Source organism: Lingula anatina, chromosome 1, assembly GCF_051362555.1.
Source record: "Lingula anatina isolate TDL-2025a chromosome 1, LinAna3.0, whole genome shotgun sequence".
NCBI lineage: Eukaryota > Metazoa > Brachiopoda > Lingulata > Lingulida > Lingulidae > Lingula > Lingula anatina.
Genome location: NC_141767.1, coordinates 61647609 through 61674027, shown reverse-complemented (window position 1 = coordinate 61674027; position 26419 = coordinate 61647609). Strand labels below are relative to the sequence as shown.

Here is a 26419-nt window from a genome sequence, read left to right as displayed (position 1 = left end):
GTAATTAAAAACAAAGTTTATTTTAACAGAAGAATTACAAAAATCAACAATAGATATAAATTAAGATTTCATTGGTGAAATCATAGATACTTTACAAAAATACTTCAACTTTTCAACAACTAGTATGGATTTCTTAAATTTTATGTTTTCAAAACTATAAAATTTATATAACTTAACTATATCCTTCTTGATGTTGAATGCTAAGGAACAAGACTTTAAACATATTTAGAACTTAAAGAGATAAAAATTGGCCAACTTTTGCAGGTATTAAAATTTGAGGCTCCCTGATATTCCACTGCAAAATCAATTCAAAAACAATTATTTAAATCCACATACAAATTGGAAAAGAAATTTTGTAAAAATAAAATTACTGATGACTGTTAAATAATCTCATGCTGGTTATAAAAATATAATCTATTTGTCAATTATTAACAATGGACATTTAAAAAGATCACCTTTTGATCCCAAATATATGAATGAAACAACAACAACCGGTTTTTGGATACTCTACTCTTCTGAAAATATTAATTTTAAACATGAAAACAAGTGCTTTGAGTACAAGTGCATACATTTAATGTATGTCTTTGGAGAATTTACCTTATAAATTGTATCATAAATTATAAACATACTCTTAACTATATGATACCAAATTTTTAACATACATATCCCTAAAAATCCCCAAAACTAACTACATCAGATCATTAAAGTGAACATTTCCTTGTGCCATCTAAAAAAAACATTGATGAAAGTTAGATCTGAGGTTCCAGAACGATCTTTGTTCAGTCTCCAAGGTAATTATCACTGGTCTAAGGAGCAAGTTTAAATTATATACACTCACCCATAAGGCAACTTTAATCTACAATTTGAAAACTGGCTGATATCATGTAAAGTAACACTTGGAATGTGCACCAGACTGCATATTCTGAATGTAAACCAAACTGAGACTGTCCTGTCTACTACATTTACTGTGTCTTTAGAAACTAATATAAGGACCAGAATTTAGCTAGTAAGGAGACAAAAGAAATGTTTTAAAGGCAACACTGTGAGGGCCTGTAGGTAATGACCTGTTTAAAAATTGCCACTTGGTGAATCTGCCTCTGACTAATCTATAGAATTATACTTTCACAAAATCATATATGCAGTCAAATCATTTTCAAATACAAAATAAACCTTTTGGGACTTATGACTTGTTTGGGACAAGTGAAAAAAACCTGAATTTGTTCAATGGCTGACATCAGTTCTGGTGGAAGCTAGCTGTCTATTGTAGTTTGAAATTGGGGGGTGATTCTGACCTTCTGATTCAGTGGGGTACCCTGGAAATAATCACAGCACATAATCACAGTAATTTCTTCAGTTGTTAATTACATAAAAATACTATGAGAAAGAAGCAGGAACCAAAATATAAAGATGTATCATTAATTACTCAGCAATGTACACATTTCAGGAAAAACACTAAACGTAATCAAGACACTGTTAGCTTATTCACTGCAATGGATTGATCAACACTTGCCATCAAATGTGGTGAATTGTGAATCCTGATATTTGTTCCAACTTGTTTGTCCAGACTGTTGCATCATGTGATACTGCGGGTTCTGTTGGTAAACCGATGGAAACTGGTTGAAAGTCACTGGAAACAGAATGGAAAATGATCCAAAGAAAGACTAATGAATATAACATTGGTTTCAATTTAAGGAAAGAGAAAACTGTGGTGTGTAACATGAGGAATATATCCTTATTCTTTTCTCTATTAATAACACATGAGGATACAGACAAAGCACCAACTTTGTGTTTGCATTTCAAAATGTTTCACAATAGCATATACTTATTATCAGCAGACTGAAATTTCCTTCATTACCTGGTGTCCTAGAGTCCAGGTCTTGCAAAAAAGATGTTGACGGGTTGGAAAAGAGACTAGGGAGAGGAGACATACCGCCTTGTATGAAAAGGAATGGAAGGTGGTTGTGAAGGTTGTCAACATAAGGTATAGACCACAATGGTCATGAAGCTAATACTTTCTGCCAGAAATTAATATTGCTTGTGAGAAGAGGAGTTCCTAGTTGGATGTACAGGTGGGGATGGGGAACATCTTTTAAAAAGCAAACATACGAAGTAAGCATTTTTATTATATGGGATACAATGTGATGGGAAAAGCAGTGGTTATTGCAACTAATGAACTAGATAATTCATCATTTTAGTGAAGTGGGAAAAAAGACATAATTTAGTTCTTAGACCTACTTACCTCTAGATGGGTTAAACATTATTTCAACTTAACATTATTTCAAATTTTTACAGCAAATTACCTAAAGCAGTTGAAAAAACTCCCAGTCCTTGATACATCTGTCCTTGGTTATACTCAGGCAGGTCTTGGCCTTGTTCTTGACCTTGATTCTGACCTTGCCCTTGTACAGGTGTAGACCTGGTCAAACCATGTGACTGGTGTGGAGAATGTGAAGAGATAATGGTGTCTACTGCACCCATGTTTTGGAGCTTAAAAACATGAAAAAATGATAATCATACCAGTATATATTAGAGGTTCAAATTCTATTTGACACTGCCTGTTAGTCGACATGAGATAGAAAAAGCCCCTGTCAGAAGAGCATAACAATAAAAGAAGCATAAAAATAATATTAGGATGGACAACACTAATCACTCACCGCAACCAATATAATAAGTAAACTTAACTCACTTTTGAAGAGCCCTGGGACTGTGGTTTCCCTGAGCTGACTAGAGAAGAAGCACCACCAGGAGTTGCATGTCTGAGAGCATCCTGTCTCTGGTAACCTAGACAAAAAGGAACATTTGTTTTCTAGCCAAAACATTTCACTAATATTTAAGGACGGTAGATGCATTTTACACTGACAGCATTCACCTCCATGATTAAATCTCTATGTATCCTTTCTTTAAGGTACAATTAAGCTAATGCTGTTAATACATCTCAATAATAAATAAATTTAAACCAGACTTATTTTCACCTGTATTTATATGAGTATTGGCAGGCATGTTGAAATCAGAAGATTCTATGTCAGAGGACTCCAGCATTTCTGTCATGGAACCAGTATGATGGGGCTCCATATATGAGGCATCTGCTGGATCTGAAATATTAACAATATAAATTTAAATACACTTTTATAAATGGACTGTAATCAAACAGAGTTTTATATATTAAACCCTACATATATTGATATATTTAAACAGTACAAGTGCTACACATTCAGAGTTTACAGAGACTTGAAATATTACCTCAGCTTGCAGATAACACACACACCTGAGTAAGTAACTATATAGCTATTTTCAAAAAGTCTGCTAACATCTGTAGTCAGCAGCCATTAGTAGGAAAAGTATCTACAAATAATCCAACCTTGGGCCTTAGCATGGACCTCCTGATAACTAGGCTCAATGTTTTGTGAATGCATTTTATATTTGAAGGCCTCTTCCTTCCGTCTATTGGCAAACCAGTTATAAACTCGTACTTCTGTCACCAAGTTGTCCCCCAGTCCTGCTGATTGGGTGGGTTCAACTCCACGCTGTATACACTCAGCCCTTGAAAAAAAAAATAGCGATTACTACAGGCCCATAGCTGGAGGGGGGGGGGGTTGAGGGGATTCAAGGAAACTGCCCTTTTTGCTGGAAAAAGGTTCACTCTTGGTAAAACTTGATCTAGGGGCCTGAAGGTTCTATGGCAAAAGGTCCACTATTTCTGAAAAAGACCCTCCCCCTTTGATAATGCTGGCTAAGCTAGGGCCTATATTAATACTATTCTAAGTAGTTCTTAAATTACTGGTAGTACTAAATATGCACAAATGTCCTAAAACATCTATTTTATCAGTAATCACAAATACTAAGCACCCACTTTTTCACCTCAAGTGCTGTTGCTCTGATCACAAGTATCTAAAAGTAACTCTAAAAAGTGCATCTCAACAGAATATTTTCTAAATCAATCTAGCTGATGAGTATGCATTATTAATCTATCTTAATTCAATGTATAAGAATAATGCAATACTCTGGTTACTAATTTTTTACATACTTATTGCACTCAGCCACAAGTTCTTCCCTCTCATCTTTTGTTGGATTTCTGTTACGACAATATGCTTGTTGCAGAATCTCCAGAGAAGCAGGGCCCCATTTGAAGCGGTTCCTTTTACTTTTTTTGCTAGGGCTACAAGCATAGTATTCTGCATCCTGCTCTTCATGATTTGATACACACTGAAATTCTGTAAAAACAGTTTTACTCTCATAAGCTTCTTTAACTAGGACCTAGTAAACAAGTTAATGGGTCCTAGTCTTTAATTATAAATATAAAGGCAAATACTCCCACACCTGCTTGATCTTACCTGTGACTGGACACAACATTTAGGTAATTTCTTACTTTATGGGCATAATTTTAACAATGCTGATGGAAGATTTACAAAATTTTATTGATGTAGAACTTATGTGACATTCATTTTCTAAACTTTACTCCCAAGTGCCAGACTTAAGTGTTTAAAAGATTAAAAAGTATTTCTTTAATATAGAAATCTAAAATCGCCCATGCTGTATTCCAAGAACATAAGATAAGCATCAAATTGTATCTGCACTATGATTGTTGACCTTACTTACTTGAAGTGATTTCTTTTTTCTTGTCCTCAAACCACTGATAAAGGGCCAGCCTTTTATCAGCTTTCATGGGAGTACCTTTGTTCAAGTGCTGTGATAAATGACTTTGGTTCAATCCTGTGGCATCAACCACTTCTCGTTGTGGAATATTGTGCTGGTGCATATAATCCCTGATTTGCCTTGCTGCCTTCCAAGAGTCTCCTCTGCAGCAGAAGATTAATTAATAAATTCGGAAAAATTATTTTGATATAAAAAATCCTCAGTTCATTAAAATATGAAATAAATAAAACTTTAAAAAATGAAAAAATAAAACTAGTTTTAAAATCCCATGTTTTAAAACTATCATAAATAGAAGTGGGTCTTCCTAGAATCCCCATACAAATTTAAATTTATCAAAGCTTTTTTCTCTAGCTTTACTTATTAAAAATTTGGTAATATTACAACACAAAAGGGGGAAAACAATGTTTGTTTCAAATTCAAACACATGAAATGGATATTTTATGAATTCAGATATGATTCACTGCAGTCTTGAAAGTAATTGATAAACATATACCAAGTAATGCCTTAAGAGAACTTGTACTTTACCAGCAATTTTTTCACACCTCTAAAGATCTTAAGGTGTCTTTAGATAAAAAGATAACTATCTCTTTGTTATAAGTCACTCCACACTATCTCTGAACTTAATGAGCCACAGAGCTGATAAGAACATTTGGTGCATGGGGGCGGATCCCCAGTGTAATATGTTCACAAATTTAAAAGGAGAAAATATGAAATTGTAGTTAATGTCATTTACTTCCAGTGAAAAGCAAATAAACTGGTAAAAAATACCCACATCTCATCTAATATCTAAACTGGTAAAACATTAAACGGAAAAGCAATAAAAGCTAATCATTAACTACCATTCTATCCACTGTAACACAAGTCAATCATCAACTAACGATCTCAACATAATGACGTATACATCAAATTACCCTCACTGTCGCCTGAACAAAACCCCAACGAAGTCTTCCTTACCTGAGAAGCTTTTCAGTCAAACTACCAGGTTTGGCTGACAAATTTGGATAATAGTCAGAGTCTTGCTTAATCGTCAAAGGGGGCGTGTATCCCTTGCCATCTTCATCGGCCAGCGATGTTGGGGTTGTTGCGCTTTCGTTGTAATGATGATTGTGTTTTTTGTCTTCCTTTTCCGGAGCTAATGTGCCCACTGCTTCAATCAAGTCATTTTTTTCCAATCCCGACTTCAGCAGAGCTAAAATCAACTCTTTTTGAAGCGGCGTCAACTGGCTGACCATCGCAACCTACATCACCAATGTATACCAACTGACGTTGAAAACTACCCATGGCCTTTCGTTTCAAAGTCCACAACACAGGGGTCACACTCGCGCACATGGCAGAGGCCGCCATATTTGTTTACACCGGATCACATTTTTTGGTATTAATTCGCCTTTATTTAAAGAGACATCTTGATATCAATGTATTGAATAATAAACAGTAATTCAATAAATGCTTATAAATGAGTAATGTTATTGCTGTAAGTTTCATTTTTGTTAAATCAAAATTGGACGTAAACAGTGTTTGTTTGGGCGTTACATTTCGCGGAGGCTCATACTATGACACCTGTTGGTAAATCGGCTTGGTCGTGCAAACCAAAACATTAGAAGTAGACATTTCTGGTTCTGAATGTGTAGGTTATTAATGTAATAAGGATTTTCGGCAAGTGGTCGAAGGCAATATATGATACATTGGTATTATTGCTGCCGTGTAAACATTTTATATTTATTCATGTTAGATTTTGGATTGCCTGAGTTGTAATGCGCCAGATATTTGTAAATTGTTGAAAAATAGTCGACAATAATGGCCGATACACAAGCACAAGGGATGGATTTTGGAACGGAAGGGGTCGATTCGCAGACAGTAGTCCGTTACGAGTGGTAAGTTTCTATGCCTTTAAAGAAAGTACTATTCTTTATGTACTGCAGTAGTAAGAGTACAGTAGGTATTCTTAGTGCGCCCTTCTTAGTAAGTGATTTATTACCTGTAATTAAGTTAAGTGTACAGTATATATTGATGCTAATTTCATTGCTGCCAACATTTGGTGGTATAGTCTAGCTACTTCATAAAGAGTCTTAGATATTACCCTCTAGACATAGATCAGGATATATCTGTTAATAAATTCTATCAGTAGATGACATTAAAAAGGATGAAATAATTAAATGTCTTAATAAGGAAATGGTTGCTACTCACATTGTGAAAAATACTTGAAAAAGCTTTTGTGAGCTTAATTTGTATCATTTGTATACATGTACAAAGACTGCCCAATTCTCATGAAGGATAAATGTTATCGTAGACCTTAAACGATATGTACAGTCAAGAAATTTTAGTAATACCAGTAGCTACATGAAAGAAATACATGTACCTTATTACACTCTTAATTATCTCCATAAATAAATGATTATTAATTAAGACCCTCTATTTCCAGAAAGAATTGAAAAAATAAGCCTTTTTTCCCTTTTTTGCTGATAAAATCTTAACTGTGCCTTCAAAAAGAATGTAGACATTACTAGTGGTTTTGTAGTTCTTTTCCACAGAAAAGTTGAGTACAGTTACTAGTAAACGAAAAGTATTTTGCTTAAAGACAAAGTGTGTTAACTAGACCATTTTATTTAATAAAAAAGCCTTACCTGGAACATTCATAATTGCCAAGGCATACCCTATCCAAAGCCATTGAGAAAATGAAGATCCATAAATCAGTTTTTGAGTTTTGTGTTGGAAAATCCTCACATCCAAATTTGTCAGTTTCCATCTCCATGTACGGCCTGCACAGAGCCTAATTTCTCATAAAAACTTGAAAGTTAAAAGTTACACATGAATGAAATACTATAGCTGAAGACCAGATGTTACTATTAGGCACCAAATAAGAGACACGGCATTAGGCAAGAGTGGTACTAGGAGAGGTATGAGTAAAAAATGGTAGTCACTAATTAAGCCATGCTAGAAAAGAGAGAAACCCAGAGAATGGTAAGAGATCTGAAAAGAAACACTCCAACAGTCCTTGGCAGGAAGGTGGACAGTTGGAAACTGCTCAAGAAAGGTTGAAATGAAGAATCACATGCCAGATGAGAAATCAATATGATAGGCCTAGTTTCTCTCACGTACTGACTTAACAGTTTGCAAAGAAAACTTGACCATTGAAATGGTCTGCTTAGGTCTGTGAGGTTTAGTGCACTCTTATATGTGTTTAATGTTACATTTTCTAAAATTTTTGAATATAAAGCAAAATATTATATATATATATATATATATATATGGGAAACATGTACATGTATGTGGGAAAGATCCTTCTATATTTCAAGATGGGCAAGAATCATATTGTGCAATTTTTTATGACAGAGGAACTTGTCCATGAATGAAATGTACTTGTATTACTAGTGCATATTTATGTACTTACAGAACATATTCATTAGTTGTTTTTGGATACCTTACTGCTAAAGATGATTTATTAACATACATTTAGCTTAAACAGGTGGTGTTTAAAAGGTTGGTTTGCATTTTTTTGTCATGTTACTAGTAATTGCATATATTTTCTATTTTACATTCAAGCCAAAAAAGGGGATTTTAGGATATCTATAGCTATATTTAATACATGTAACACATGGTTTAGAGTATGTTTTTATACTTTAATAATATGTTTATTAAGTACTGTAATAATGATATTTTACTTAAGGCCATAACCTAAAGCAATCAATGATATATATAATGCTTGTAATTGATTAAGTGGATTGCAAATATGTTCAGCAGATGTGATTCAGAACTTTTCACAATGAAAATCACATTTTTCCCCGCATTGACAGTTTTATATCTTGCCACATACTGCTACCAGTATTCTACAACCAGTGTAATGATGCAGTTATATTATTATTTTGCATAAGTGACTTGTAGTGAACTGTTTAGTAATATTTGACAATAGGAAAGAGTAACATCTGTGTGGCTGGTTTGAGTGCTTTGTCTCCTGCATATTGCTTCTTTTGTGTTCAGTTCTTTGTTCTTGATTTCAATAATTTCTCTTCACTGATGCAGGTAATTAGCATATTACTGTTGTGTTCAGGTACCTTGTAGTGACTGTTTGCAAAAGTGATGAAACGATAACACATAATGCTACAATGTAGGACCAATACTTTAGGACTTAAAATTATGTCAGATCCAAAAAATTAATTTTTATAACGACAAGGTCTGACATGAAACATTAGTTTTTAGATTCAGCTATCTATTTTAAGTATTATCATTGTGTTTTTTATTTCAAAACTGTTATAACACAAAATCAATATAAATGAATATCGATATTAGTATATGAATAAGATGTATACAACTCTTCACCATTGCTTATAATATAGAATATCATTTTAGCCTATCAAATTAGAGCATCAGGCATTAAATAAACCTATAGACTTTTTGATACAGTCGTAATGTGTGCTCATTACACAAAGAAAAAAAAACAGTACCAGCTTATATACTGTATATACATGGGGACCTGGAACAACTGTTCACAGAGACCTGAAATGGACTGTTCCAAGCACCTACCACTCCTATTTGGAAGAGTCCATTGTAGCATAAAGAAGGGTTACTCTCAGGATTTATCATATGGATGAAAGCCTGATAGGGATCGACACAGAAAAGGACGACATAAGCATCCAGCAGCACTTTGTTATACAAGAAAATATCTTCATTATCTTCATATTTGTGTATATATTTACTGTGGCATGTGGACTGAGTGTCCGGCTGAAGAAATGGAGACAGCAAAGATCCAGTGCCTCTTAGCCTGGGAGCTTCATTGTTTTGCTGTTGAGCTCTGACCTCATGTCTCGCTTAGTAATAGTGTTAACCTATAGACAAGTTGGGATGAAGGCACTGTAGGTGAAGAAAATCAAAGTCTATATGCTGGATTAACTCTGCATAATATTAAGATGGGTCATCCTGCATCTGGGCATGTTAACGTTCATGTTGCTCAGAATATGGATCAAATTGGGTAAGCTCCATGTCAGGTTGCTAAACCTGAAATGAAGTGCTTTCATCTTTTGTTATTGTTCAGTAAGGTTCACATGCAGTTATCAGATGCTGTTGTGGAAGAAGTACCTGGTATCCAAACATTTAAAGCATTTTTAGTTATGCACTAGCTTGATTTTTTAGCCTTTGGAGCCAAGCTTGATTTTAATGGTTGGCCAATAAATATGCTGATATGGTATGTCAAATTATCATCGGACTCATGAAATGGCACTGCCATAACAGTGACAGGGCTTTTTCCCTTTCAAATGTATGGTTACTCTTGGCAATTAAATCATTTCAAATCCTACTCTTTTGTGTCCCTATCAATCTTCATAAATGAGATGCAAATGCTATGGAATACAGGCCTAGCTGACACAGTACAGGTACATAAAAGTAGGGGCAACTGCTCTCTATACTGAAGAAATTCCACTCAAATTGAAGCCAACAACATGATTTACTGGATCATGACAGCTCAAGTTTCTTATGTTAAATTTGCAATATGTGGCAGATAATTCACATGCCCGTGCACGGCTGTTTGTAATACTTTATGGGTGCTCATTTTCATCTCGGCCAGTGCAAAAGGTATATGTAGTAATTAATGCATGCATTTTGTTGGTATATAGGCTGACCTCTTGATGTCAACAGAAATACACTTATTTAATGAAATCAAGCCATTTGAAATTCTCGTTCTAATTAAACAGTAGTTTCAAGAGCCTATGGATGTAGACAGTTTTTATGTACAATAAATTATTATTATCACTGTTAAGGTTTAGCTCCCTGCATCTTGTAATATGATGGACACTTGCTATGCCCCAGGCAGGAGGCCTATGAAACAGATGACATATATATTCTAGATATTGATAGTGTTGCTATATCAGGAGTATGACATTCATCTTTATTACTAGTACTTTATCGCTGTGCTAATGTGGTTAATTTATTTTCATTTTCACTTGTTTCTTTGTTCAAATAACAATTATGAAATAGCTGTTGTAGATTTTCTGATTATTCTAATAGACTGTCTACAAAAATTGGTGCTTTAGTTGGATTTATCAATTATAAGAACAGTTGAGAACAAAAATTGCGAGTTATATGATTTTAAGATTCCTATTGGTGTGCTTGTAGTGACCTGTCCACATACAGATAAATACAAGGTTGATATCTCAGTGTTGATCTTACCTAATGGTCATACCTGGTATCACCTGTTCCTTGTTGTTGTAAGAGCATACCAGTGACCTTCTAAACACTGCCCCTTCACTGAGTTGGCTATCAATATATAGTGGCATTTGTTCATGAATGTTATGTTTTTTTCCTAAGGTAAAGCACAGCTGTTTCTGTAAATGTGTTTCCAATGTTTTTAAAACCTATTTCAGGTTGTGTATAGTCTTTCTGATTTAGTTGTTAAAATGGTTAAATTGTTACACTTCTGTTATTATATATATTTTTCTACTGGGGCTTTTTTTTTTCTCTTGTATCAGACTTAAGTTAGTAATCATATTCTCAAATGTTACAATAAAAACTGGTCTAAAAACAAAACAAAAAACTTGCACCACACTACTGGAGATAAAATTCTATTGCTAGTGAAAGTGTCTACTAGTATTGGACATATTAGAAGGTGCAATTTAAAAGGCAGCGGAAATTGAAATCTATGCACCATTTGTTATTGCAGTGGGATTTGTCAAATGAACAGATGTTTGATATATAATTTGTTCTTTATTATTTTCAGGGCCTACTCAATAATGGATTCTTCCAGGGTCTCCACATTCATAATTTCTATACTTCTTATAGTGTATGGAAGCTTTAGGTAGGTTTTATATTCCAATTAGAAGCTGAAGAGAAAAAATTAACTAGTGAATGAATGCATGTAACAGACTTGAAACACCAACAAGGTTTACTGGATAGAAATTATCTATTTATTCTCGATAATCCCAGTGGCAGGTGTTATCCTGGTGTTAAGTATTTGTGTGTACCTGTTAAATGGCAATGTTTTGTAATATGTCTGCTGTTGTGCTGTACTTGAAAAAGGTTCTCACTTGAATTTGGAATAGGGGTCCATTTTGATGCATGAAATTGGAATGGGGACCATTTTGATCATCATTTCCCAAAAGGTGCTTTACCTGTCAAAAATTTTATGACACCTGAGACCCAGTAGAAAACAGAATTGACTTTTTGCACGAAAAGTTGGTTCTAGGGTGAGTTTTATTAAATGGACTATTGATGTTGCAGAACTAATGTTTTAAGATAGTTTAACCCCATTTATTGAGCCAACTGTTGATACATTTTTACTTTCTTTATTAGAAATTTTTGAAACTACTTTGAAGGGTTTATATACCCTTTTATATTTTGTGGTCATTTTCCTGATATGTGGCAACGAATTGAAAATTGCTCATTATCTGGTCACTGTCCAGATAGCCATTGTAGTAAGAAGGCTTCTTAGTATCTTAAACATTGTTAAATATCATCAGCCCTAGCCAGAAGAAGCAACCCTTCATTTTAATGAAAGATAATATAAACTTTAATGTTAAATATACAACTTTGTGAGTAGACTCTGAGTTATGATTGGAGTTCTCTGGAAATATGGCTGTAGCTTTGACATCCACAAATTGGTATTCAAGTGCATGATGTGATTTCCATTTCTATGATAACCTGCCAGTGATTATGCCTCTCAGGTGAAAAATGGGAGGGTCATTGTTTTGCCATCATGCTTTCTTGAATGATGATATTGCTGTGTAGCCTTTGTCTGTAGTGCACACCTTTATGGAGGTCAGCAAGGGCAGTATATGCCTTAATTTTCCTAACAAAATTTCCTATTTATTAGTGTTCACGCGCAGGGCCCTAGGTTACTTTTTATGATTATGATAGTTTAATAAGGTAAAGGAGGAACTTATCTTTTGAATGATTTTGTTCACTTTTCAACTATATGGGGAATGCCTAACCTACAGAGGGTTATGAAGTTGGAAAGGAGGTCGACCAATTGGTAAAATAATAAACTAAATGCAACTTTTTAAAGTATATTAATTGTATACGATGGTATATGCCTGGTGTAAGTAAAAGAAAATTTGAAAAATAAGATTATTAAAATGTGTATCTCTTTTGTTATAGATCTTTAAACCTAGACCAAGAAAACCGCCAGAAACAGGAGAAAGATGGCTCATTTTCTGTAGTGAATGGTGGTGAGAACTCTAATCAAAGTAGTGAAGCAGATAATGGTAAGCAGCTACCATGCACAAATATATTTCAAACATTTAACACTAGTAGAGAACAATTAATGATTGACTTTTGTCCTGTCTTTAAAACCTTAAAGCACTGAAGCTGTGTACATTTTTCAAGCATAGGATTTATAAAATCCACATACTTTTTTCATGTGAATCAAAGGTTGGATAAATAGTAATATAGCAATTCCCAGGACTAAGGCTAGAAAAAAGTTCATTTTTCAATTGCATCTGTCATTTATCAAGATAAAACTGATGAATGAAGCCAGTTAGAGAAGATGGCTTACCTTAGCTCAGTTATGTTATTTGTTTGGGACTATCAAAGTAAAAAATCTGAAATTCTTTACTTGACATTCATTTATGTAAATTAGAATGTGGAAAACTGTTGACATACCACAATCTTAAGATAAAGGTGTCCTTGCTAGAAGCAAATAATTTATCATTACATTTTGGTCTGTAGAATAGAATTAGTCATTAAGCCATAATTATTTTTTGCAAATTTCCATATTATATTTTTGCACGTATTAAAATTTAATAACAGTGGCTTCCCTTTACACAAACGCATGCTAACTTTATGGATACTTTGATGTCAATTATTGTCATTTAGACATCTGATATCATGTTTTCTTTCAGTTCAAACTATTGACAGCTGCCAAGCCATGTTCCTGCCTATTGGGGCCTCCATCTCTCTCCTCATCATGTTTCTCTTTTTTGACTCCCTGCAGATGGTGTTTGCAGTCTGCACTGCAAGTAAGTATTGAACCTACACACTACAAAAAAAGATATCTTAACAAATGAAAAAATTCTTGATTGCTCCCCCCCCCCCCCCCCCCCCCCCCCCCCCCCCCCCCCCCCCAGTCCCCCTTAGGATTTGTTCAGTTAAACACCCAGCTTGGGAAACAGTGTATAGAATTTCAAAGGCATGATGTGGCTGGGGTTGCAAGAAAGTAATCAAGTAATCATTTCCTGACATTAGAGTGAAAATATTATATTTTCTCTTTAAGCCATTCAGAATGCAGCTTAAAATGGTTCATATAATATACTTCATGCTGATAGATACTGATAAGACACATCAAGTGAACTTAAAGTGAACTGTGATGCTTAGCAAGTAGTTTTCTTGCTCTCTCTCTCTCTCTCTCCCTCTCTGTTTGATTATGCACATAATGTTGCATTTGTATTATAGAATTACTTGTTTTTGTATACCTACATATATCTGGACCATAATAATTATAAGAAAATAAGTAATCAGTGTATTTATAATGATAAGAAGAAGAAATATGTTTTACAACTCTTCCCCTTCGATAGAATTGCTTTTATTATTGTGACAAATAGAACAATGTTACAATACATTCACATTGGACATGTAATCAGATATGTAAAAATCCAAATGTAACTTATTACCCCGAGGCAGCTCTGTAGGCCTAGGAAATAGTCACAACAAAGTCTTAAGTGTACTATTTTTGGCTAACCCGCAACTCTCCCTTATCTAGGATGCTAGCATACCTATTAGCACTCAGATGAACTGAAACCTTCATTTGAAACAATAAATCAGATATCTTATTGCATAAAGCAGGCAAACAAACAAACAATACTAATATTGAATATGTAATGCAGGCTCTATACTAATTGACATATGTTATGAAGTATCATCCAAAGTGCATGTGTGTGCATGTATGAATGCATGTTAATGTGTACTTGATAAGCTGAGTCAGCTAGTTTCAACATCAAGATTAAAATTGCCATTGACTGTCTAAAAGTTACTTTTTATCATCAGTGAATGTATGTGTGAATACATTTTGTACACACAGTTGGCCTACATTAGTTTTCACATTTCAAAATTGGCTTTGTTCTTTTTACAAGATCAAAGACTAAATTGGATTCAATATTCTTTTGCTAAAGGTACAAAATGCAGAAATGTATTGATCTTAAATATGTTCAAATTTATGTTAAGGCATATAAGATTTTCCTTGCATTAGTGTTAAGTAAACGTAAACGATGTTAGTTACTTTTCTATAAGCCTCTGTGTATAAACCTCTCTCTATATGATTTTATGTTGAATTGCCATAGGCAGCATGTCTTATGGGACAGCTGTGTTGTGAGGCACTTAAATTTATTGTGCCTGTAAACAAGCTGCTCAATTATTGCCAAAATTATGAAAATTAGCCCATTTGCTCTCTCTATAATATAATATAATGTGGTTTTACTGCTTTCTTGGGTGGCATTCAGCACAGATGCTTCATGGACTAACTGGGCCATGGAATCGTGCTCACGTGCGCAAGCGTCTAGATTCCATGGCCCCGTATCTCGAAATAGGATTGGTTATGCCCAACATAGCAAACCTTTCTAGATTCGGAGCCCTGATCTGCCGACTTAAATATAGCTGACCCCACACAAAAGCAAGCTGCCTAATCTCCTGATGGTCTCCCTGCCTCTACATACACTATCAAGTGGATTAAATTTCAGCTCCAATGTTTAATTGTTAGACCCTTACAGCAATGGTGCATGTGGAGGCAAAGGGAGGACCATCAGTGAATGAGTGGGCATTGCTTTTAAGTGGGTCAACTATATTTATTCTGCGGATCTGTTAGTCCATGGATCTGGTAGTCCGCGGATCAACTTGTTCACTTAGAGACCATTCCCAGAGACTATTGTACTAACATTGGAACGAACTATCTCCAAGGGGATTCTCGCTTAATTGCAATTAACTTAAGCGGCTTAGATGTCTGTCATGCCTACTGAAGCTGATAGGGGGTAATTAACAATTGTTTAGCAGCTTTAGTAGGCGTCCCAGACATCTAAGCCTCTTAAGCTGAAAGCAATTTAGTGAGAAACCCCGTGGAGATGGACTAATCCTGTTAGATTGATCTAGGGATGGGAACCCAGTCTAAGAAAGGGTGTATTTGAAGTCTAGTTATGAGTTTATCTAGTAATGAGTTTATTAGGAACCAGTTCAAAAATAAACGTAGCATTGGTTAAATCAACCTGGTAACTTACATCCTGCTTTATAGCCTAAAAGTTATAATTGCTATGAATTTTGTTCTACTCTGACAAGTCATAGTCTGTTTATGGTAATGCAATTAACCAGAGCTGTCACTAGGTGGGTGAAAAACTTAATGAATGAACAACCAGCTTTAGCACAGCTTATTTTTTTATTTTTGGATAAAGACTTAAAGTTTTATAGTTCATCTTGCCCCAAGGTGAAATGAACACTGAGCTGTTACCAGTAGAAATTTTAATTAAGTAACTCTCAGTGCTTTTCCCTTGGGAAATATCTAGGCAATCCAAGAGAAAATGGCTAACTTGCCATAAAGCCCCTTGGGGGGTAATTTTATGCTCATATCATAAAACCCCACAAGGTGAGTTTTTTATTTAAAAAATCTGAACTTTCAGAGGTAAACACCTGATAGCAATGTCTCTAAGTTATCCTGCTCATCATGTTAGGATAACCTCTTAGCTGAGGGATTAAAAGGGATGGTTTAGTTGCAATCAAATTACCTTCTTTATCAAGATAGTACTATGATATTGTTAATATGCATAAAACTTATGAGCTCCAACTGTTGTTATAACTCTGTTTCATTAGTGTGACATGGGTGTTCTTTTGTAGTCAAAACATTTCCTTCTGCACCATTATGTTATAACAGAGATGATTTTAGATTTCACAGACTTAAATTTGACTGAATGAGATGTTTAGTATCCTGCCTTCATTGTAACATATCTTCAGACAGGATCATTTAATTATCCCCAGCTAACAATATCTAATAGACATGAATTTGCTGTCAAGCTTATTTAACATAGATTCATATTGCTTTGAAATATATACAAAAGCTAAGACAGGAATTAAGTATTTCAAATAAAATGTGCCCTAGTTCAATGCATTGGGAGGATGGTTTGAAGGATGGAATCATTCATATATAAAATAACTGCCCCGGGTGAGGATCGAACTCACGACCTTCAGATTACCCATGTAGGTTTGATTATGAGACTGACGCGCTGCCTACTGCGCTACCGAGGCCTCCTGGCTACTAATATCGCAAAAGAAGTAGGTCACTGTAACATATCATACAAAGCCAGATTGCTTTATATTTCTTAGCACTAATTTCTTGCAGATAATTGCAAGATTATGCAGAAGCGTGGGATTAGGAATTTTCCACTGCTCAAAATTAATTGAGGTTATGAAATAAAAGAAAAGTGGACCATCAGATCAATCAAATGTAAATGTTTCTCTTCATAAAGAATATCATTTTGTATTTTCAGTGTTGGCTACTATTGCTTTTGCATTTCTATTACTACCCATGTGCCAGTATCTCCTTCGTCCATGTTCATCGGGACAAAAGTAAGTGCATGTTTGCTGTAATGTATTATGTACTAACTTAAAGATGAGGCCTTACTTGATGGCGTTTAATAATTAGGTAATTTTTTATTTTGTGGTATTTGAAATCTAGAGCATATATAAATGAGGAAAGTGGCCCATTTACAAAATCATCTACCAACATGTGTAGCTGATATAATTCAAATTTTGTCTTCTGATTCATGCATGATAATGGATATCAGACTGTCCTGTGCTATATTTTTATTTATGACTGTTGAAACCAGTATTGTTGTTATACACTTAAGTGACCCTGGCCATTCATTTAAGTTCTGTTGGTTATTTACTTGAATCTTAAAGCATGTTTTGCCTTCACTTGAGATCAATACAATTTGAAGTGGTTCATAAGGAGTGCACTGCATTCATGATGTCTTTCCATGAAGTTCTTATTTTCAATGAAAATTGGATTAGGCCTGACTGGCAAATATTTCATCATAATCTGATATTTTACATGTATGCATTTAAAGGAACTGGTACACAATCATTCTTCTTAGTCAAATAAGATGAGGGATACTTAGCTGATATGTTTGCAGATCATCAAAGCAGCACTTAAATGAAAGGTTGCTTATAATAGAGAATGAATATTTGCAAGACATTGTTGAAAACTATTGATGCTCCTTTGAAGAAAATGCTTTATATTTCCAGTTTAAAAGGAGAAAAGTGTTTAATAGGAGTAATGTACATACAATGTACACAAATATTATTTGACATATATGAAATTAATATAAATGAGTTTGCTATTCACTGAGGTTACCGAAGTTACCAGGAGGAGGTTAACTGCAGTTTACAGTACAAGAAAAACGTGACTGAGTGAGACACTTTCCGTCTGATATCACATGGTAGTCAAGGAGCAGTAATTATCCCTTCTCACAAAGTCAAGAATATATATTTATTTTTCAACCATACCGGCAAGTACACGAGTCATGGGATTATGGTTGTAAGACCACTTTATTTCCTTGTTACAGAAAGTCATTTGGATACTGTGGCCGTTTTACAGCTGCAGAGATCTTATCATTCTGCATGTCTGTGTGTATAGTATGTACCTGGGTGCTAACAGGGCACTGGCTTTTAATGGATGGTGAGTGGAGAAAATGCTGCAGTCCTTTTGATAAGATTTTTCAAACATTCATTCAATATTTAAGCTAGATGCAAATTGATCAGGTTAACATACTAGATAAATGAATATAATAAGTACCTAACTTCATTTTATCCTAGCATCAAACGAGTGTCAAGTATAGAGTACACTAAATGTGTCAAAATGAACTTGAGTAGCTATTTTCTTAGCTGACTTCCACAATGTATGTTTTATGCACTTTTCTTCCTGGTTTGCAGCCCTAGGAATGGGATTGTGTGTAGCATTCATTGCACTAGTTCGCCTCCCAAGTTTGAAGGTTTCAACATTACTGTTACTGGGCCTCCTCTTGTATGATGTGTTTTGGGTAAGTTGAAATAGCTCATTATTTTCTTTGGTTTTGCTCACCTTTCAGGATCACAGGACTTCATTTGCTGCTCAGGGTAGCAGTTGGATTATATAGATACTATGCATATTTTATTGTGTTAAGAACTGTTAAGGAAGTTGTAAACAAACTTGAAATATTTGTAATAAATATCACAATGGAAGTGAGGAAAAATTGTAAATATGAAAACAAATGTATAAAGAACAAAAACCCATTAAGTCACAGCAAGCATGAATTTTGATTTAATTTGATTACATTAAATTAAAGTGCCTTTAAAATTTGATGTGTGTGCCTTGGATGGACTAAATACATACGCTGGATATGAGACAAAGGACCAGCAGAACTGTGGCATCTCGTTAGTGCCAGCATGTAAGGAAATAATCATGACCTCTTTGTTGTAATGAATGATCAACTATAAAACCCAGTTTTCCTTGAAGTACCAGCACACCTTTCTCTTTTGATTGGTACCCTCTTTGTAGCAGGTTATGCACCTGTCTAGTGGATTAGAAATGGTTAACCAGTGAATCTTTAAGTGGGATTGTCAAGATTCCATATTTAGTTCTGTGTGGGATTTTTTAAAACCATAAAAGGAATCTGTTTTAAATTGATGTAACAAATTAAACATACATATATATTGATTTAGTTATAAACAACATTTTGCAAATTATACATCGATAGAATAAAATGTTCTGGTCAAATTCCATCCTTTTTTTCTTAATTTTAAAACCTTGTACCTTAATAAGGCCATACACCAGGGTGGCATAATTAAGCCATGCATTTTATCTATTCAATTGACATAAAGCTATCTAGCCAGTGATCAATTCAAGAGGGATGTAAGTAGATGAGTAAAATTTTTGCTTGATAGGATATTTATGTTCAAGTATTGCTGTAATGATATGGAAGGTGTTTTGAAGCCATAGTTCCATGTGTTAATGAAGCTTTACCCTATCACTGTCCAATTTCATCTGCAGGTGTTGAAATGTTATTTAATTAAGTGGATCAAGCAGATTATCACCTGCCAGTCTTATTGTTCCTAATCTTCACCATCTTTTATTACAGTTGTAATTGGTAACTGTAATAATTTCAGCTAGTTATACTTGGAAAAGAAATATCCTATTACACTTTGGTAGTCTCCATAAAAATATCCACTACTTTATTGCTTTGGACATTTGTCATGAAAAAGTATGTTTTAAAACGTATTAAAAAAACTGATATCATATTTTAACTGGAATGTATTGTGATGACTATGCACCACAATGAAATAAGATTTGCACAGTAAAATTGTTTATGGGTTTTGATATCTGTGCACCACAATGAAATAAGATTAAATATATAAAGTTCTTTTTGTGTGTGTTGCAGGTATTCTTTTCCTCCTTCATATTCAGCACAAATGTGATGGTTAAAGTAGCAACACGACCAGCAGAAAATCCAGTAAGTATCTGCCACTAATGAGACAGGCTTGGTTTTGAGCACAAAAGATATTAAAATAGATGAATCAGTCTGATGGTGAGGAGTGAGGAAGGCTGTCATTTAGTTATCAATTCAATTAGGACTGTTGTAGTGCTTCCTGTAAATATAATTTCCATTGCTTTATTAGGCATTGTCATTATGATTTACAGGAAATGTTCAAAAAAGGCTGATATGAAATTTAAGCATTTTACATTGTTACTCAATTGAATTTTAAAGTGCATGTAGATGACTGTTAATGTAAGGCCAAAGTATAGTAATCAGTAGTTCTGCTAGAATGAGGATTACCTTTGACCATAATATATATAAAACATAACCATGTTAAGACAGGATGGTAAATCTAAGGTAAATCAGTCCGATAACTTGCACTCTAGAACTGATAACTGATTGCAGGTAAATCAACTTGATGTTATATCAGTTATATTTATAGAATATTAATCATAATTACGTTTTCGTATTTGCTTATGTTGAATAGATTTCTCTGTTGAATATGTCTTTTCAGAAAGATCTCTTGTAAAGAACGCTTTCACATTGTTTTTGGTTAAGTAGGTGTTTTATCATGTAATTGTGTTTTTGAAATTAAAGGTATATATGAACCGAGCGTCAGTGGTGCGTGGGTTCCCAGTAACACATATAACCTCTTCTATTAGTTTCTTATACGACTCAAATAAATTCACCATGTCAAGGGATAAACTGAATAAATCACTCGAACAGCCATAAAAGAGCTTTAGACTGCTCCTTTCTTTAAAATTTTGGTCAGAAATTTAACCTACTTATCTGACCTATTTTCCTGTCCCATTTACGTATAGGGTAATATTAAACAATGCCTTTTGGTAATTCTCTTAGTTATTCTATTTGCAACTATATGCTGGCATTTGGTTGGCTTTTGTGGAAAAAATTGACTTCATATGCATCTTTAAGATATTCATTTCATTCACATCAGGTCGGCGCATTTGCCAAGAAATTTCATCTAACTGGCCTGATGCGTGACGCACCAAAGCTGTCGCTTCCAGGAAAATTAGTGTTTCCCAGGCAAGTACTTATGGATGACACAAATGCCTTATTAAATGTTAGTCTAAAATCTACTTGGTACTGTTTTTGACATAAAATGTTGATTGTTAAGTTGCATTTTAACATTATATTACAGGTGTACATTTATATACATTCATTACATTTAAGGTCATGAAATTAATTATTGCATGACCTTTAATGTAAAGAGATTGTGATATTCTTGACTACATTTTCTGTTGTCTAATATTTTCATGTAAGTAACATTTACACACTCCCTTAAACATGTGATTAGAATATGATGTATTGTTATATCAGAAGTGTATTCTGTTGGTATGCAACTCGCATTACCACTATTATGAACGAAGGCTCATTTTCATCAATTTCAGCATGCACAACGAAGGTCACTTTTCCATGTTGGGCCTAGGGGATATTGTAAGTATCTACCCCTGGTTAGCATAAAGGTCACAAAGTTTTTGCGTAATACCTACGTTCCCATGCACTAGTGAATAGACTCGTCTCTTTGTGGTTCAGTACTATCTGTATTCTAATTTCTAGTTAAAATTAGTACTGCAACATTCAGCTGCTTGCATTTTATCAGAAGCTCCTTTTAAATATTTAATTTCAGTGCATATGCGAGTTTTATCTACCAAGGTTTTTATAAAGATGTGATATAAAATATACTTAATCTTGTCAGTTGCCATATCTACCTAAAAGGATGGCTTTTTTTTTTTTTTTTTTTCAATTAAATATGAACACAATGAAGGCATGTCCTATTTTGAACATAAAATGCATTTGAGTAAAGTCATTGTGGGGGCTTCTTAACTGAATAAAAGGAACATTGCTGGTTTTATGCTTACCACCATGTTTTTTGTCCAATCTCCAGGTAATGCCAGGCCTACTTTTGTGCTTTGTTATGAGATATGATGCATACAAGAGAGGACAAGTTAGCACAGCTGATACTGGCCTACCTCCACCCCCACAGTATTATCACAAGATTACCTATTTCCACTGCTCGCTCATTGGTTATTTTCTTGGTACGTTTTGGGTTATGCCAGAAGAAATTTACTTTGAGACATTTAAGTTGGAATATTCAGTTAAATAGGTAGTTAAAGTAGGTAGAATTTAAGTGTCTTATATTCATAACACATTATTTTTACCTAGGGTGGAGAAATAAGCATATGAACGAGGGACCAGTGGTTAAGATTTGAATGTAAAATACAAGTAACAGTTGGGGTGTTGAGTTTTGTGATTAATCTCATTTTAATTGTATGATTGCTTTGTGATAACAGGTTTTTGTGTCGACATACTTCAGCATCATATATGTCAACATCTTTTGAAAAAAATCTGCAGTGTTCATGTCAATTTCTTTTGAGCATGGAACATCTGTAACAACATCACAGCCCCCTATCTGACGTAGTAAAGTATTTTCTTTGTTCATCTTGCCTGTATCCTCCTTTTGCCAATGGCTATAGCCATATGAGACACATTTTCCTTTCTCTGAAAGATTAACTGCAATCATTTCATAAAAATTCAGATATTGAATTACTTAAAGAATTATTAATTGCAAGATTGTTGTCAGGACATGCTTTTCATGCATTTTCTATTAACAGGACTATTGACAGCCACCGTGTCCTCTGAAGTGTTCAGAGCTGCACAACCAGCATTGCTCTATCTAGTTCCTTTTACGTTGCTTCCACTCCTGACAATGGCTTATTTGAAGGTGAGCCTCAGCAGACGAATATGGTTTATTTAACCCATTGTGGATTTAAGCTCTGTGTCATTTATTTGCATAAACCAAGAAAAAACTTAGTATACCTTTGCTATTGGAAAATCACAATTTTCTGTAAATGTGTCATTTTGTAGAGATAAACAAAGTTGATGTATTCAGAAATCTATTAGACTTTGAATTTATGAGTTTTTCTGTAGAGAATGAAGATTCATTTTGTATTTAGATTTGGCATGTTGGTGGTATTGTACTGTTTATAGGTAATGCAATAACAACACTTAAATTTAGCTGACAGACGAGTAGAAGTTTGAAGATTTCTGCTATCTGTTTCAGGGTGATCTTCGTAGGATGTGGAGTGAGCCATTTCTCTCACCTGCCCCATCCAAGTACATGGATGTATAAACTGTGGATGCTGGGCAGTGTAGTGCCCTGGGAGCTGGATGCTTTAGTGGTGCTTATTATAGGTCATTTCATAGCCTTCATTAAGTTGTGCTAGTAAGGGGACAAGTCAGGCTTGAGAGGTAGCAAGTCAAGGCATCATGGATAGTATTACTACTAGTATCTTCTCATAAATTTGTTTAAGGTTTTATTGCTTGGCAATGGGTTCAGTGTCAAATGGCCTGCATTGGGATAATGCTGCTCACCAAAAGGATATAGTAGCAGTGCGAAGAGTTTGCTTCTGTATGTATTAGATGATGTGTCAAATATTCTAGGCCTCTGTGCTGTTGGTGATTGCTTGCTCAGAAATGTGGTTTATTCACCAAGAGGTAAAAGAAAGAACTTGCACTGTGGTTTTATTTGAATGAAGAAAAACATGGCCATGTCAGAGAAGTGACCGGCAGGGGAAATTTCCAGTGTATATAGCTCTAAACATAGATACATTCATTATACATGTGCATATATACTTGGTTAGAAATTACTTTTATTTGATATCTCCATCTCATTTTCATCAGTATCATCCATGTCTTTTATATTTTAGCAAAACATGAAATTGACAAAATAATTAAGATATATGTATAATAGAAGTGGTACATACCTGATTGATTATTTATTTTGGCATGGCACACTAGTGAAGTTTTTGTGATCAGGTAATATGAAAAATGTTAATGGTGTCTTCATTTAATAAGCATGCAAAATATGTCAACACTGCTTATTTGGAGATGGGAAAATACATAGTTTTCCTCTGAAAGGTCAAAAATTGACCAGAACTGTGGGTGCTGCAAAATCTGACTTCCCCATTTTGTTCCACTTGTATTTTAAATTCCTCTTATAGATCTTTCTCTTTTCTGATGAAAAAAGAAAAACAATTGAAATTTTAACCGTTTTATCTGACTTGAAGAGAGTGTAATTATTTTTGAGTTGGAAAGAATCCAGGCTGAGAATACTTTTATGGAATACAACTGTAGCACATAATTCAAATCTTTCAGTGACATCACAAAATGTTGGTGACATTTCAACTACCATTGCTTTTCACTCAAATTGCTCTGTAGCCACAGTTTGTGTTTGTTTATTTAATTACCAATAATTGCAATATATAACTTTAGAAAAGGGACCTCTGGTTTAGATTTGGGATTCCCTTGTAAGTTTCTCTCTGTCATTCAGTCTGTATTTATGAAAGGGGTATGATTACATTAAGAAGATATGGTGCTATCAGTGGGCTCAATTGAAATGGCTTTCAAGATCGACAGCCAATAAATGTTCATTTCTCAGTAATACTCAGATCATTGACCTTTTGATTAAGTAATTTTATTGTTGTGTATACAACAATTAAAATTGATTCTTTTATTGTTGTCTGTGAATCCTTATGCATTAGTCCTTAACTACTACACTTTATAGAGAATTGGGTAATTTTGATCCATTCAGATTTCATATAGTGTAAGTGTTTAGTCGTTGGGTGCAATATTGTGAACACATTTTCTTATTGCTATGTGGATTTTATGTAACCAGTACACTTATACAAAAGTAGAATGCATGATTGATCTTTGTCAGAAATGCTCCAAGCACATAGTGGTTGCATTAAATCAGTGTTTTTAATTGTTTACATTCATTAAGTAAGATACTCTGTATGTAGGTATGATATGTGTATTCATGTACTTCAGATTGATATAATAATGAGTCTTTCATGTAAACATTAATTAAGTAGGAACTTCTTTAAATTCCGCTGCTATGTATAGAAATGACCAAAGTTGCTAGTAAAGCGCTGGATTGGTTGTAAAATCACTTCTGTGTACTTGGCAATAAACAATTTAAATTGAACAAATGTTTTTTTCCAACTTATTATCACAAGCTTGATTGTAAACGCAAAAATACAGATCCCTGTATGTTCCACAATAGATTGTCATGGTCATGATTTTGAGTAATCCTTCATTTACAGAAATTTATAGTGGCCAAGTTTTACTCGTGCAAATGATCACAATAGCCAGCAGAAATTTCTGCTGGGGTCTTTATTATACCTTAGACCACAGTGGAAGTAAAGAACGAAAGACTCAGACGTGGTGTAACTCGCGTAACCACACTTCTCGCATGAATGCGTTATAACCCACTAATAGACCCGTGGTCTAAATAAGATAGATCCCTCGTCAGCGAGGGTTATGTGACATCCACTCATGCTTCGCACTCGTGTATGCCACATAACCCTCGCTGACTCGGGGTCTATCTATTACTAATGCATACCTGTCCGTTTACCTGCATACCACCAAAGCCATAAGACAACCCCTTTTGTGACTGATTCTGAAAGCAACTGCTGTACTTGCAAACACCAGCTGCTTGTTACTTAAGGCCCCGTCACGCTTATTCGGAATCGGCAGTTATCAAGCAGAATTAGCCAGAATGAAGAATTTTCAAAATTTGCACCACATTCGGGAAGAAATTTCAAATTGACCTAAATTCTTGTAAGAATATTGTTGGAATACTCAGAATGTGCTTGAATCTGCCTGGAATGATTCCCGCACATTTCAGGTGTATTAGCTCTCAAATGCAGCTTGAATGTAGTTGGAAAACTAGGAATATAGATAACGCTGTCAGAAGGCAGTCGAAATATTTAGAAAACACTTCGAATGCCGTACGAGTGTAGTTCAATTGCTGGATGAAATAGGATTTCGGCAGCCATCAAGATGCATTTGAGTTGCATTCTGGCTCATTTGAGGCACATACAGAACATTCTAGCAAGATTTGAAGTTTCGGTTCGCAAACGCAATTAAAATGTTTCAAATGCCGTTGGAATCCCCAAAAAAATTAAGAATGCACTCATGGTGCAGTTAGAATACACTAAGAATGGCATTCGATATTTCTCTACTTGGAATGCAAGTTTTGAGCATGAGCAAAACATTCCGACCAGACACAAGAATGGGCCCATATATTTGGAATGCACTCAGAATTTTTATGATGCAATTCGAACATCCAGGAATATACAAAGAATTCTCAATCCAACTACATTCTAACTCATTCGGCGTCTAGTGTGACTAGGGTATTAAAGGTACTCTGTAAGAGACAACTGCCAATTTGCATTTTCCTGAGGGGGGTGGGGGGGGGGAGGATGTAGGGAATCCAT

The 26419-nt window shown here is 34.6% G+C and overlaps 2 protein-coding genes and 1 non-coding gene across 6 annotated transcripts; 1 reads left to right on the top strand and 2 right to left on the bottom strand.

The window, feature by feature from the left end:
- Nucleotides 1–4: 4 nt before the first annotated feature.
- On the bottom strand, nucleotides 5–6196 carry LOC106154265 (hepatocyte nuclear factor 1-alpha). 3 transcript variants are annotated; one of them, XM_086999222.1, is made up of 10 exons: nucleotides 5608–6196; nucleotides 4597–4796; nucleotides 4025–4211; nucleotides 3359–3540; nucleotides 2973–3092; nucleotides 2687–2781; nucleotides 2301–2433; nucleotides 1856–1933; nucleotides 1511–1627; nucleotides 5–1313 (listed from the first exon to the last, which is right to left on the bottom strand). In XM_086999222.1, exons 1-10 carry the CDS (start codon nucleotides 5883–5885, stop codon nucleotides 1222–1224), a joined length of 1482 nt encoding a protein of 493 aa, XP_086855348.1. In that variant the 5' UTR covers nucleotides 5886–6196; the 3' UTR covers nucleotides 5–1221. The 3 variants fall into 3 exon arrangements, with proteins under 3 accessions (XP_086855348.1, XP_013384021.2, XP_013384031.2); XM_013528567.2 differs by having other exon boundaries at nucleotides 2301–2487; nucleotides 5608–6083; XM_013528577.2 differs by lacking the exon at nucleotides 1856–1933 and having other exon boundaries at nucleotides 2301–2487.
- A 68-nt stretch (nucleotides 6197–6264) lies between these two features.
- LOC106154727 (signal peptide peptidase-like) lies at nucleotides 6265–25129 on the top strand. 2 transcript variants are annotated; one of them, XM_013529187.2, is made up of 13 exons: nucleotides 6265–6524; nucleotides 11357–11434; nucleotides 12733–12839; nucleotides 13476–13592; nucleotides 17097–17175; nucleotides 18174–18286; nucleotides 18541–18647; nucleotides 20025–20096; nucleotides 21076–21164; nucleotides 21530–21575; nucleotides 22027–22177; nucleotides 22754–22863; nucleotides 23203–25129. In XM_013529187.2, the coding sequence occupies exons 1-13, from the start codon at nucleotides 6448–6450 to the stop codon at nucleotides 23269–23271; spliced, it is 1215 nt and encodes a 404-aa protein (XP_013384641.1). In that variant the 5' UTR covers nucleotides 6265–6447; the 3' UTR covers nucleotides 23272–25129. The 2 variants fall into 2 exon arrangements, with proteins under 2 accessions (XP_013384641.1, XP_013384649.1); XM_013529195.3 differs by lacking the exon at nucleotides 6265–6524 and adding an exon at nucleotides 9202–9616.
- Trnam-cau (transfer RNA methionine (anticodon CAU)) lies at nucleotides 16764–16854 on the bottom strand. Its single transcript is given in 2 exon segments — nucleotides 16764–16799; nucleotides 16818–16854. It is a non-coding gene; the product is annotated as a tRNA-Met (tRNA).
- Nucleotides 25130–26419: the final 1290 nt, after the last annotated feature.

Coding starts and splice junctions, on each gene's coding strand:
- LOC106154265 (XM_013528567.2), bottom strand. CDS start 5,885: ATGGTCAGCCAGTTGACGCCGCTTCAAAAAGAGTTGATTTTAGCTCTG. Junction 4,212..4,596: donor GAAAAAAGAAATCACTTCAA/GTAAGTAAGGTC, acceptor CTGTTTTTACAG/AATTTCAGTGTGTATCAAAT. Junction 3,541..4,024: donor CTTGTGGCTGAGTGCAATAA/GTATGTAAAAAA, acceptor TTTTTTTTCAAG/GGCTGAGTGTATACAGCGTG.
- LOC106154727 (XM_013529187.2), top strand. CDS start 6,448: ATGGCCGATACACAAGCACAAGGGATGGATTTTGGAACGGAAGGGGTC. Junction 6,525..11,356: donor ACAGTAGTCCGTTACGAGTG/GTAAGTTTCTAT, acceptor TATTATTTTCAG/GGCCTACTCAATAATGGATT. Junction 18,648..20,024: donor TCTTGTATGATGTGTTTTGG/GTAAGTTGAAAT, acceptor TGTGTGTTGCAG/GTATTCTTTTCCTCCTTCAT.